This window comes from Aulonocara sp. 'chitande type north' Nkhata Bay, linkage group LG7 (assembly GCF_057382095.1).
Source record: "Aulonocara sp. 'chitande type north' Nkhata Bay isolate Kocher_YH1m ecotype deep benthic linkage group LG7, A_spYH_male_GT1.1, whole genome shotgun sequence".
NCBI lineage: Eukaryota > Metazoa > Chordata > Actinopteri > Cichliformes > Cichlidae > Aulonocara > Aulonocara sp. 'chitande type north' Nkhata Bay.
Genome location: NC_141350.1, coordinates 12,613,341 through 12,627,654, shown reverse-complemented (window position 1 = coordinate 12,627,654; position 14,314 = coordinate 12,613,341). Strand labels below are relative to the sequence as shown.

The 14,314-nt window shown below is 40.3% G+C and overlaps 1 protein-coding gene across 4 annotated transcripts; it reads right to left on the bottom strand.

Moving 5' to 3' along the window:
* Positions 1-2: 2 nt before the first annotated feature.
* alpk3a (alpha-kinase 3a) lies at positions 3-13,674 on the bottom strand. Of its 4 annotated transcripts, none has more exons than XR_015130208.1 (16): positions 13,395-13,673; positions 12,810-13,080; positions 12,350-12,382; positions 11,864-11,985; positions 11,342-11,459; positions 9,906-11,253; positions 4,219-6,574; positions 3,614-3,761; positions 2,937-3,064; positions 2,797-2,832; positions 2,431-2,705; positions 2,238-2,326; positions 1,911-2,128; positions 1,761-1,809; positions 1,147-1,669; positions 3-1,074 (listed from the first exon to the last, which is right to left on the bottom strand). XR_015130208.1 is itself a non-coding variant. In XM_086298631.1 (16 exons), the coding sequence occupies exons 2-16, from the start codon at positions 12,935-12,937 to the stop codon at positions 1,041-1,043; spliced, it is 5,421 nt and encodes a 1,806-aa protein (XP_086154757.1). In that variant the 5' UTR covers positions 12,938-13,080; positions 13,395-13,673; the 3' UTR covers positions 3-1,040. The 4 variants fall into 4 exon arrangements, 3 of the variants coding, with proteins under 3 accessions (XP_086154757.1, XP_086154758.1, XP_086154759.1); XM_086298631.1 differs by having other exon boundaries at positions 1,331-1,669; XM_086298632.1 differs by lacking the exon at positions 12,350-12,382 and having other exon boundaries at positions 1,331-1,669; positions 13,395-13,674.
* Positions 13,675-14,314: the final 640 nt, after the last annotated feature.

The window sequence follows — 14,314 nt, the reverse complement described above, 5'->3', positions numbered from 1 at the left end:
ACTTGTTTTATATATTTATTTCTTTAGAAAAGCAGACACAGTGTGACATACCAAACATACCAAAGACACATTTATTCATTCACTCAGTCATTCACTCGCACCCTCACTCATTTATTATTGTTCTTTATGTTACTTTGCATATTTACTCCATTTATTTATGTACACATTATGTGTTATTTTTTTTTTTTTTTTTCACATATTCAATTTAAAATATTTCCGTGCTTTCTTTTCCTTCATCTATAAGGCTTCATGCAGTTAGTGAATACACAAATGACACCAGCTGACATGTGCTAGTTTGGACTCTTCTGAATATCCTTATTAATCATTAATCAAGACACAAATTCCCAAAGCTTGCTTTTCACACAGGTTTGGTGTTATTTGTAGGAGAGAACTGACCTCTGTTGGACTTTAACCAAGAATACAAAGTTAATGTGATAACTGAGCGGGTTTTCATCTTTATCGTCTCCAAATGTCCCTGCTGGCCTCGCGCAAAATAAGAATAAAAAGGTTATGTTAATGAAGTTTCTGCCTAATACTGACCAGCGGTACACTCCCAAAACAGCTCTTTTCTTTGAGATAAAGTATAGTTTTGCCATCTAAAATGTGAAAATAATGGAAAGGGACTGGAAAAACAACAATCAGTCACAATAACTAAAAAAAAAGCCCAAAACAAAGTGCACACAAACATTTTTTTTTATCTAAAAATGGTGCTGTTAATCCACAGCATGAGCTCAACTTTGCTGTGAAGAAAGTTTAAATACTAGCAATAAATATTAACCCAGAAATGAGCACACCTTTAACTTGATACACATTCTGTACATGACGTGAACATGCAGCATCTACGTATAATACTTATAATACATTCTAGAAAGCGAGTGAAACATACATACATTGTGGCCATGTACATTTTATACACGACATTTAAATGAAAACATCTTAATGTTGACATCTCCTGTTGGCTTATTTGGCAAATATTGCTTGGAGAGTTGTTTGTCCACTCATAGAGCTGATAATACTCTGAGGCAGGTGTTCAAAGATTCTTAGAAAAGCTGTGTCAGTTCAGTGATTCCTCTTCTATAAAAGTAGAAAAGCAGACTATGAGGTTTAAAAATCGCTGTGCCCGTCATGCCAAACATTCTCACAAACCTTTTAACTACGCTGAGGATGGACGTCTCCTCACAGGGGCCAGATATTCACAATAAGTTTTTACCACGTCAAGCTGACAAATGACTCTTTTTCTCTTGCCGCCTTTGATAACTGGAAAGTAACACTTAACACTAAACCAATAAAAGCAATGAGATATTGCTAGAACAAAAGCCCTTTTTCCTACCTTTTTTCAACAGTGGCATCAGTAATTTCTGCTGGCTTTGGTTTTGCACTTGATTTATTGTCCTCTGTCTCCTGACCCTTTCTAGTCACCTTTGGGCTAGAATGAGCTTTTCTAGCAATTTGAGGGCTGTGTCCTTTTCGCTGGAGCTGTGGGCTGGTAGACCCCGCTTTGCGGTTGAGCAGAGGGCTTTTTGAGCCCTTCGCTTTGGCGGGCTGCTGCAGACTGTCCATAGTCTTAAGCGGGCGCAGGCCAAGAAGCCCGCAGTAGTAGTTGCATTGATGGAGTGTCAGGAACTGGTTGAACACCTCAGGTGAGCCACACTCAGTTAATCCTTGGTATCTGAAGAACAAAGGGAGGTGGGGGAGGGGTTATTGCAGCTATTTAGCAGCAAACAAACAATAATTTTGCATGTAGGGACTGCGATACAAACCCTTTTGACTTGGTGACAACTCTCACGTTTGTAATCTTTGTTTCAACACCTAGAAAAAAAAAACAAGCCTTAGAGAATCTTTAATGGTCATGATCCCGCTAATATTCACTTTAAATGATTGCCTTCGTGATTATTTTATGTGTGGCGTACCCTCGAGCTGAGTGACCAACAAATTGCCATGTGTCCACTGATGGATCCAGTGCTGGAAGCTGCAGCATTTCTGCTCTATCTCAGAAATCTTTTGCATAACCAGTTTCCCTTTAGCATCCATTGTGCAATACTTAAGGAATAAACCAGTAAGATCAGCCTCCACTGTGGCATACGGCACAGAATTTGCTGGCCGGTACATCAAATAGCGAGGAATCACTCTGTGGGCAACATGAAGTAACAGTGGGATGATCACAAGCAGTAATATACTGTGTATAGTATAATTTTAATGGATTTAATTATCAGAACAAAAATATATCTGTTGCTTACTCTAGTGAAGGCCCAAAGGTTTCAATAACTCTTGCTTCAGCTGAGAAGATTTTGCAGTATTCTCGAATCATGTTTTGGACTTTGCATTCCTAGAAAACAGAGATTTAAAAAATAAATAAATAAATAAAGCAGAAGGAAGCACTATTTAACCATATATACTAAAATGTAACAAAAGTTCCTCAGTGAAACTCACGTGCTTAGTAATTTCTAGATTTCTCTCTGCAAGGTTGCTCTCCTGTTTGGTCCCATAAGTGATGGGGCTTTGAACTTTAATAATACAAGTGCTTCCGGACTCAAAGACGGGATCCAGGCCATAGATGACCTTCACCTGGCTGGCTTTGTGCATGCAGCCCTCCCCAAGGTGCAACCTCTCTGTCATGATCCGACCAAAGTACTTGTCACCCCAAGTGCCAGAGTCGACCAAGCCTTTGGTGAACAGGAGCGGGGTCATCTCTATCTCTTCTCCAACTGAAGCAAAAACAGAGTTACTCTGGGAATCCAGTTAAAAATAGTGTATAAACAAAGGCTCAGATGCATATAGTGTTTAACCAAAAAGTACCTTCCAAATCATCTTTTAGCAGTATTTCAGACATAACTGTAAGAGAAAAAACAGACAAAACCTTGAATAAATTGAATTTAATATTAGTAAAACACTCTAAATTTCAATTTCGATTTTTTTCTATACATGCTGTTTCTTACTGTCTATACTGAGGAGGAAGTCAGTACTGTCCGTCCCGTATTCATTAGTGATCGTGCAGCCATATACACCACAGTCTTGGTTGGACGCGAGAACAATTGCCAGTGCTACTTGGCTTTCATCTCCTCCACTTGAGCATAAAATAAAGAAAAAATAAAGAAAAAAAATCCACACACACAGTCATGAACGCATTCAATCGAGAGACTCCAATTCCCCAACAACCCACAAGATGTCACTGTGAGACAGATGCTCGTGCTGTGTGGCAGCAGACTGCTGACACAGCAACCATTCGCACATATATAGACTTTTAATGCACCCTGGAGATGGGAAGAATATTGTGTCAGATTACAGTTTCTGTGTCTAGCCAGAGATTCACCTCTCTGTGTCACAGCTGTGGGGTTCACAGTCACATGAGCTGGACATCTTTTGCAGTGAGAATATGAGAATGACAGAAGACCATGGGATGCACTCAGGCCCAAATAAATCCTGCTTATCCTTGAAGCATTATTGTTTCATATTTGGAACCCGCCCATTTGTCATTTTGGCTGGAAATCCTCAGAATAATAGCAATGGCAAAGGTGAAAAGTAGCTCTTTTAATACCTAAAACAAATTGAACATGTGATTTTACAGATAGGTAGGGTGGTTATGACCATAAAATGAGTAAAGGTGAAAACTAACCTTCTTTTCACCTCTAGAATTTCTTCCTCATCTCTGTACCACTTAATGGTGGAGTCGCCGAGCACGTTAAAGAACTGGCACCAAAGCTTCAGGTGTCCAGAGGCATCTGGGAATGGCTCTCCCCGCATCTTACGGATAACCTGCGGAGCTGGTGATGCATGGAAAGGAGAGTCGAGCTCATGTGATGTTTCTTGTTTCTTAAGTGGCAGTTTATTTCACATTTTTTGCACTGATGATATATTTAATATAAATGATATATTTTGAGAAAAGTATGAAAACAAGGAAATTAGACAGTCCACTGTGATTTAATAGATAATTGCTTGTAACTCCATAGAGGCTAATTATCCATCTATCCATCCATCCATCCATCCATTTGTCTCCATCCATCCATCCATCCATTTGTCTCCATCCATCCATCCATCCATCCATTTGTCTCCATCCATCCATTTGTCTCCACTTATCCAATCCATGGTTATGGGGGAAAACTGGACAGGTTGCCTCATTATTTATTTATATTCCACGCATATATTTAGTTAATATGATAAAAAAAAAAAACCTCTTCATTTCATTATACCTTTGCTAAATTAAACAAAAGAAGACTTTACCTTTCAAAGGATCTATCTTTTTTTCAGCAGGTTTCTCTTCTCGTTTGGTGCTGGCCGGCTCTTCTGTGGGAGTCTCCCCCACCACTTTTGGCACCTCCAAGGTGGACTTTCGGCGATTCAGCAGCGGGGAGCGTCTCTCGATAGGTGGGGTTTTTTGAGCCTGCAGTAACGATGCCCTGCGGGCCTGGCTGGGTGACATGTAACTCAAGATCCCTTGAGTATCTAGTGCTAGTGTCCCATCTATGTCTTCTTTAGGTTTTGGGATGAAGATTTTGCGACGAGCTCCAGAGGCCAACTCCTCAGGGGTGGCAGAGCGTATGAGAGTTAGACTGTCTCTGCGTTTCATTCGGGGACTGCTTTCACAGGAAAGGGATGACGTTGGTGTAGACCCTCCGCTTAGATCTTCAGCTGCCGCAGCCTCGTTGTCTGAGTCTGCAGCAGCTTTGGATATTAATTTGCGGAGACTAGCTGGACTTGTCGGGGGCTTGGAGCTGAGTCTCTCAACAGAAAATCTGTTTTTCTGGGGATCTTCAACTGACACTGAATTCTCTGTCTTGGCATCTTTGAGGGATTTGGGTTTCAAAGTTTCAGGGACAAGGACGTCCACTGTTGTTTTGCTGAATAACGAAACACTGTCACCGACTTTTGGTTTCAGAGCTTCATATAGCACAGTGGGAGTGTTCTCTTTGACACTTCTTTCGTCAAAGTTAGGTCTTCTATTTTGAGCACTTTCAGGCTTCACAGCCTCATTTTTGTCACTGTCATTCTTTGTTCCGCTTTGCGTGCCAGCTGAAGTTTCCATTTCTGTCGGCTCAGTGTAAGTGGGCAGGCTGAATTGTGGTAGATCACTTTCATGACAAGTGACAGAAATTGGTGGTACCACAAACAAAGGCCCCTTTGGAGTTTCAACAGCCTGCTTTGTGTCTGACACATGGTTGTTTAAACATGCATCACCCTCCTTATCATCAGTGAATGAAACATTTATAACAGGAATTAATGCATAGCTCATCTGAGGGGGCTCTTCCCTCCCTTCCACCTGTGTATTTTCTGTCTTGCCGTCTAATTGTGCAACATCTTCTACTTTCTCCGTAGGTGAAATGTGATCATCTTTCTGCATACCTTTCTGCGTGGGCAACAAGTCAGAAGCAGGAGTTGCATCATGTTTTTGCAAATTGCTTGAGTCTGGCTTGTCTAGGGCCAAAATAGTTAGTGGCAAAGTAGACTCTTTGAGCTCAGCCTCCATTATTTCAATTTTGGGGATTAGAAATTGCTCACTTGGGCTCAGATCTGGCACATTTGGTTTACTATCAGGGATATCTTCAATAGTCGATATCTGGATTGCTGGAATATTCTCTGAATGCACACCACTCCAGCCACTCCCACTCATGTTTTGATGTGCAGTATTACTCTGCTCCTCCATTTGCTTTATCTTTGAGTGAATCGGCTCTTCTGCGTTCACTGGAGTCTGCTTTTCTGTCTCCGCTTCAACCTGTAAACTCTCATTCTTCACTTCAGCGCTCTCCACTTCTAAACACACTTGCTCCTGTGTTTTTAGACTGTCACACAGATTATTATGTCCTTCTTTCTCTAAAATAGAATTTGCCGCTTTGTTTTGCTCATATCTTCCCCCGCTTCTTGTAAAACCAGAGCTTGAACTTTGTGTAGCACTAACATCGCCGACTTCTGTGATTTCCTGTGACCTAGTACGAGTGGGTTTATGTTGCATTTTTAGGTCAACCTTGTCTAAACTCTCAGGGAGTGTAGTGGGCGGAAATCCTGTATTCATTTCCTGAATCAGTGAAGTACATTTGGTCTCCTCTTTTAGACAATGTGTCTCTGCACTGAATGATTCCACATCAGGAAAGTATGAAAGCACCTGATCAGGCTTTTTAGATTCGCACGCCTCTATTTGGCTTTCCAGAGAAGATGTTGACAATTTAGTCATCTCAGATCCGTTTATACCTGAAAATCCCTGCTTCTTTGATTTCACTTCGGCTTTCTCTTCCTCATGTAACTCATTAAAAGAGCTAGCCTCCTCCATGTCAACTTCACCTTGCTTCCCCTCTTCTTGCAAAGTTTCAGTGGGCGTTTCTCCAGGACTGTGGCTTTCCGCTGCTGAGACGATGCTGTGAGGGGGAGTCCAGCATTCTCCCAAGCTGGTGAGGGTGGGCGTTGGGGTGCCCCCTTCTTTATCAGCCAAGTCTTGGGTCTGTGGCAAGGCAGACTTATCATCCTCTGGAACAGACTCATCTTTCTCAGCCTGCTGATTACGCTGTGGTGAATCTAGCTCTTGCTCAGTGACGTGAACCTCTTTGATAACCGAGAGCACCTCAGTGTCTTTATCTTTAAAGTCAGCCTGATTGAAAATAGAAAAATCATCGTAATGGCATTTTCAAGTATAAGTCACAGTCAAAGTCACATTTATTTATATAGCACATTTAAAACAACACCTGTTGACCAAGATGCTGTACATGTATTATTATGTTATGTTTCAGAACTCCCTCTAAAGATGCATTATGTTGCATGCTATGGATGCAAATATTTTTACCACTTTCATTTACTAGTTATAGAGGAACTGTATGTGTTTCGGTCTCAAGTGTTTTTTTTTCTTCTTGTTTTTAAGAATCTTGTTAAAGCGAATTTACACCTCTAACTTGTGACTATGTGTCATAGATTCTGACAAGTTTTTGTGCCATGAATTACAAAACAACTACAGGAAATCTGAATATTTGTAACTTTTTTGACCGGTTAGCTTCTTTTAGCCACATTTTTTTTTTAAACTGCCTACAATGTGCAAGACAGCAGTTTACATTTGTGAGGGTCCACTAAAATTGCTAAAAAAGTTTTTTATTCTTTCCTTTGGAGCTTTAACTGATTAACATTTTACGCCAACCTTCACTAACCTTCTGGATGAAACACTTCAAAGTTATGAAGTGAAATTCCACTGGCTTTGAAAGTGCACTTGTTTTGCTCTGAGGTTGAAAGATAAACAGGGGATTTCCCGCATAAGCTGACATTGATGTGCAGTTTACACAAAAGTATTTGCTAGGTGGTGAATGAATGATAGCTTGTAGCTCAGCCAAAGAGCAGTCACACATGACAGATAGAAATCTAATGTAAATATTGGGTAGCCTCAAGCCTCAACAATAGCCGATAATTAAAAAAAGAACAGAATTTGACTCTGAAGAGCAAAAGTCCTAATTAGAAAGCATAGATCACAGAGTGGTCAAGCTTTGAGTTACATAAAAAAGTGTCATTAGTTTCCTTTTGTTTTTTCCCGCTTAGAGCGCGTTTCCCCTCTGTCCTCATCATTAAAATGTATACATAGCTGTAAAGCAACCATGTGATGCCTCGTGACAATAAGTGTGGCCGGCAGTGACTGCCAAAAAAAAAAAGAAGTTGCAGCTTTCGATGGAAGGGAACTGGAGTCGCATTCAAATTAAAGCTGAAGCTATTTGTCACCATTGTGTACATTGTGTGTTAAAAAAAGGTCACAATCATGTGAGAAAAGATTGTTCAGATAATAGTTACAACTTCCTCTCATTATTCATTTAAAGAGCCTTGTACCTAACCACAACATAGCAAAGGTACAGTTGTAGTTCCACATTATGGATATGCAATCACTCAGCAGGTGGATGTTTAAACATAGCTACTTCAGTTCCCTTTTCCACATATCATTGTGCACCGCTTGGACATTAATGCTACGTTACAATTAACAAAAACACACACAGGAAATTTATGAATACAACTACAAACATTTGTTTGCAACCGAAGAAGTTGTAATTACTTACTTGTCAAAGCTATTAATACTTAGTGGCATTTTAATGCGGCTCATAATACCCATATAAGGCTTCTTAAGTTATCACATATTATCCCATAAATATTCCCCTTCTTCTCAAGCAAACAATACATTTAAAAAATGCACAGAAAAACAAAAGCTGAATAAATAAGAGATTAAAAAGTGCAACTAAAACTATGTAACTGTCACTGTTCTGGGTCGGTGACCCAGTGTTTTGAGTTTCTTGTGTCTCTGAGTTTTTGTATTACGATCTTAGTTCTCTTTGTTGCCCCAGTTTATTCTTTAGTCTCGTGTCTTAGTTTGGCTTTCTTGTATTCTCTTTAGTTTTCTGATTATTTAGTTAGCCGCCCTCTGTGTCTCCCTGTTATTGTTCTCTGTGTTTCTTAGTTGCTCTGTCTCCCCTAGTCAAGTCTGTGTCTATGTTACATTTCCTGTTTTACTTTGAAGGACTGTGTCCTACGTGAATGTATTGCGTTTCGCTTCCCTTGGGTCTCGTTATGTTCGATTTCTCCCAGCTGTGCTCCCTTTCTGTGTCTCATTCCCCTCGTTATTTCCCAGTGTATTTAAGCCCTGTGTTTCTCTGTATCAGTGTCGTGATCTCCTTCATGCTGTGTGTTTCGCCCTGTGACTCTTGTTAGCGTCTTCTCAGTTTAGGTTTTGTAGATGTTGTTTGTTCAGCAATAAAGGCTGCCATTTTGAGTTCAATCCTGTTTCTAGTGAGTTTGCGTTTGGGTCCAATTCCTGCCTGCACACAGCCGAAACATGACAGTAACACCTTTTTCTAGTCTGAAACCTTTAAAGGTAACAGTGTAATGCTTATTGGGTAATTTCAGGTAAATATCAATACACTTGTGCTACATATTTAACTGTGTAACTGATAAGACAAACTACTAATGAAAAACTTCACTTAAAATCAAAGAATTGTGTGGTGATCAGTTTAAGGCTGCTTGCTGTAAAGGCCAAAGGTCAGACACATAGACTGTATCAGTTTAACTCTAAAAAAAACACATTTCTAACATACATGTAGCTATTTGACAAGTTGGACAGTGAGATGACAGAAGTGCTGCCTTCCTCTCTCTTGTCTCGATGAGGAAAGGGTTTATTTTAAGGTATGGGGGCAGTGAGGAATGTGTCCCTTCCTTTCATGCCGAGACCTGCCGCCGGACTCACTCTACTACCGCTGAACCTCTTTAAAGCAAAGCCCTGTTTGTAATGTGAGACCCGCATCTGACATTCAGGTTTCATCATGATCTCTGACGCACTCCTGGCCCCATTCACCACAGCCAACATGCGAAACCCAACATGCAGCCTATCTTACAGTGCAGATGCACAACATCCCCTGCCCCTGCATGTAACTAGTGAAATGCATCTTAAGCTTCCCTGTTTCTCCCACACTGTTTTTGTGTGGTTTATCTTTGCAGCAAAACAGTTGTGTCACACCCTTATGCTGACTCACTCCTAAAAGTTGCTGATCACTAATATTATGCGTGTTTTTAACTGTCTAGAGACTCATGATTACAACATCTAATCATCGTTTTTGCTTCTTTACCACTTCTAAAAACTTTGTGTATAAATCTGATTGAAAACTGAAAGTTGATTTTTTTTTCAAGGATGTTAAAAAAACTTAAAAACTGATAAAATTTTGTTCTATAGTGAAATCTTAATCATTTTATCTAGGTGTTAATTTTTAGTACAACTCACTGATACTTTATTTGGAGATGAAATAACCACGATCAGACACTCACACAAAGGCACTTCTTTCCCTCTAATTTTCTTTTTAACGATTTTTGTGTGGGGTGGTGAGGAAGTTCATTTTGTGCTCAACTCGTGCTCTTTTGTATTACACGAGTGGATCTAACGTGCTGCTGTGGAAGACCCCTGTACATACCTCTGTGACAAATTGAAGCCTGGGCAGTGGCACTTCTTCACCTGCGCTGCTGCTCTCCATCCCCACAGATACCTCCATGGCTTCCACGGCTTCCTCACTTTCTGTCACACTCGGACTTGTGGACTCCACTTGTGGCAGTTCATGTGATGGTGGCAGGGCCGAGTGTTGTGCATGGTCTTCATACTTAAATGTATCTGGCTCTACTGACGGTGGCTCGTGTTCTGTAGCCACGGTAGTTTCTGAAGGCTCTCTGGGTTTATCCATTTCCACAGGCGCGACTTCCTCTGTAGGAGGTTTGGACATGTCTGGACTGTGTTCTTCTTGCAGCTGAAATGATGGTGGCATTTCTGGTTCAGGAGCCTCCACTGAGTGCTCAAAATCAGCCTCTTCATTCTCAGTGTGACCATGAGTGCTTTTCTTACTCTTACCAAAGAAGAAGTCTTTGACTGAGTGGAGCATAGAGGAAATGGAGGTCTGGATGTGGTGGTGGTCGTGATCCTTATGGCCCTTGCTGTGATGTTTGATGTCTGGGCCATGTTTGCCATGGGCTGCTGTGTGCGACACCTGGGGTTGCCTTTCTCTTTCTTTTTCCCTTCTGATGGCCAGTTCTTCCTCTCTTCTTTTCTCTTTTTCATATTCCTCCTGTAGAGCTTTTGCTTCTTCTTCTCTCTTTTTTTGCAGCTCCTCTTCCTCCTTCTCTTTCTCTTGATTGTCACACAAAACAGCTTCTTCCACTTCTTTATCTTTCTCGGCTTGAGATGAATTCTGTTTTTCCTCCACAGCCTGGGACTGAAGAGTCTCTGCCAAAAACTGTGCCAAACTGATTCCTCCATCATAACAGTTTTCACCTCCAACTCCCATCATATGGCTTCGGCTACTATTAATTCCAGCATCTACACCATTTGACATCTTTATTCTTTTAGTGGCCAACGTCTCGTCTGATGGACCTGTCTCGTCCTCAAGACTTCTGTCCCGGGATGCCAAAGAAGCTGTTTCCTCATTTTCTGAGCTAATTCCATTAGGTTCTGCAGTAGCTCCCAGTTCCTCTATAGCCTCAGACTCTTTGGCTACTTCCCTCTCCTCTGGTGGTGGGACAGCCCGTTTCCTCTGAGGGTGTTCTGGACTAATCAGTGGTTTCACTTTCTGAACATTTTCTTTATTCTCCATCTTGATCTGCTCCTCTGCATCTTTTCTCTTCTTTTCTGCTTTTTGTTTCAGCTTAGCAAAGAAGCGCTGGTGGATTTTGTACTCATTCATGGTGCCAACCTCCAAAACACCAGAGCAGGAGACAATACCTTTGCTATTGCTGGCTGAGACTTGGTAGATGGCTGCATCGTCTACTGTGCAGCTAGAAACAGAAGCTCTTGTTAATGTCATTAAAACAAACAAAGAGCTACCTCTCTGCAGTATGATTAATGCAAGCCTGTCTTACATACTTGTAAATATGAAGGGTATGAGTTTTTCCATTTCGACGAATTTCATATTTCGGGAGTCCACAGTAGCGATCCATTTCCATATCGTCTTTATACCACTTTAGTTCTGGAGCTGGGTAACCTGACATGGAAATGATATAATGAACACCTTTCCTCTGGCTTGTAAACATTACACTCCCTGTGCTACACTGTGCTGTTAATGTGCAACAGCTAAATTTCTCATATATTAAAAATAATGACATGCTTAATAAAACACAGTGTGGAAGCGTTCACTTGAATGTATTTTGGTTATTGCATCATGTTGGCCCAACCATCTAGCTTGCCTGAGGCCCAAAAATTCTTGAAAAACGAGCTCAAAATTAAGCTGTGCTGAAAAAGTAATACAGGAAGAAGTGCTGCCTTCGAAGCAAAATCCTTTGTTTTCATATTAGTCACATCCTGCCACTTCACACCCAGCTCAGTCTGAGAGGTTTCAGTTATTCCGGAAAACAACAGGGCACAGACGCTACCTTGACGTAAGCCTACCTGTTACCACACAGGTGAATTTCACATTGCAGTTCTCTGAGACTGCCTTTGACTTCAAGGTGGTCTCGAAAGATGGCTGTATGTCCTCAGTCAGCTGAGCCATGACACTGCACAACGTGCTCCTGAAAGGAATTGCTGATCCATTAGAAAGTCAGCTTCTTGCTTCAAATAGAAATAGTGGATACTTTTATAATTTATCTCAGTTAATCAGGTGAACCCTTTCATCTTTAACTAGTAGGCTCCAATTACTTTATTTCTAATTTTTAAATTAAAACAACAGGAAAGGATGTTAATGGGAATTTCTGGTAGTGACATGGATGTCAAAGGTTGACACAAACTTGTGAGATGTCAAGCAAAACAAACTTGCCAACCCAGCACTGAAACCAATGTTGGTCAGTCAAAACTTGTGTGGGTTTCATTCGTGGAGTAAACCAGTTTTTGCAGTTAAGATGTTAGTGGGTAGAAGTGTTTTAAAATAGAGATTACCTCGCCGGCCTGTAGTGAGAATACCTTGAATAGCTATTCAGAGAGGAGGCAAACGAAGCAACGACAGTGATTAATTAGGGTCTGCGTATTGGGACTCTACCCCAGTAAAATTGTTTCACAGCTGTCCTCCTCCTACAGTTTATAGATAATGCACATGCAATTATTTGTGTGATATATCTGATTTTATCTGAAAACTTAAGTGGTTGTGTTTAATTTGGCAAACTTCATCTAATGGGTCTAGTTTGATCAAGTGTTATACCAGTTAAATGACATAAAAGATACAAAGAAATGTTTATTATATTTTATGATTTTTTTATTCGACCTGCCAGACCAAGACTCTTTTTCTTGATCACTGTGCACTTTATATCTTCTTCTTGTATCAATCTGTATCAATACAATATCAATCTGCTTCACCAACATGATCTACAAACACATAAAGAATACAGATAAGACTGTCTACCTGTTTTCAGGCCGGACATTTGAGAGGTAAGTATTGCGGCCATTGAAAGATGGAGCCTCGTCTTCACTGAAGCTGCTTGTCCTCCCATTGCCAGAAAAAGATCGAGTCATCAGCCTTCTAGAAGTCATTGTCCACTATGGTAGCGCACCAAAAACTTACAATCCGAGATAGCTGAGATAAATCACCCAGGCTAAAAAAGCACTCTGCTTTCACATCCACAGCTTTCCAAGATCAAGGCTCAGATTAAATGTTGCTGTCCATGCAGAAGCTCCTGGAGAAGATAAAAGAAACACTTCAGAATTACAACAAAACCTGTTGGTTGTTAATTAAAGAAAGCAAACGACACACTCTGTGTTATTTACCCATACAAAACTCAAACACACATTTCAGCCCTAGTGCTCGTCCTTTCTGACCAAGCAAAGCAATTGCATTGGAGCAAGTTATAAATAGGATCATGCTATCGGGTTGAGAAAGCGCTGTTAGTGGTCAAACACAAACCTAAGAGAAGTAATTTACTTGTATGTCTTAGGAATACAAGAGATGTCTTTCTTGTTCACGGCAAAACTCTCTAAATTTCCAACTTACCATTAAGATGTTGTCAGTGTTACTTTGGAGCCAGAGTCTGTGAAGAAATTCTCTGTAACCTCCTATCATAGACATGCATGTGTTGCCAGAGTGGCCCTATTTATAGCAGGCCCACAAATAGGTTCAAGAGCACATCAGATTTTCCGAAACTAGACTTTAGACTTTAGCAAAGAAATCTACAAACAAACTGAATTCAGATCAAAATGTTACCCATTTAACCTAGAACACATTTGCCTCAAATCTATCTTTTCATTAACATTCACAATGCAAAAATCTCACTGCAGTGTTTGGATCCGGCTCAACAAGCTGGAAAAACTTAACCATCTTGGTGAGACACCCTTGTGGATTATATGTAGACTCGATTCATGATGTAGCTGATAACAGCCAATGGTCTAAGTCCAATGCTTTGCTCAGGAGTTCCTAAAGGACAGCCCCTCTACCCCCCACCCCTCCAACACACATATACACTTTGTATTGCAACACATGGTTAAATCACATTGACCTCCTTGTTGCTCATATGGCCTAAGGGGAAAAAAAGGCTTACAAAACCTGCACTTTGATTTAATAATGTTAGGAAGGAAGGAATAGCTATTGATGACTCATTTTTAAAACATTAAAATTACTGTCAGGATTGCTACATTTTACTCTTTCCTCTCAAATGTCTGTCTCTGTTCTCTGTGGGGTTTTTTTTCCCTATCACATTTTATTACATTTATATAAAATGTAGCATTAACAAGCAAATATCCCAAAATTAAGCCAGTATATGTATTAAAACCTAATGCCCCTTTAAAAAAAATAGAACATAGGCATTCAATCGTACATTTTATTGTGTACTTTACAAAAATAAAACCACATATTATAGATTAGTAAACAAATTGTTGGAATATGTTGTAATTAAATGCTTATAAACAGCCAATAAG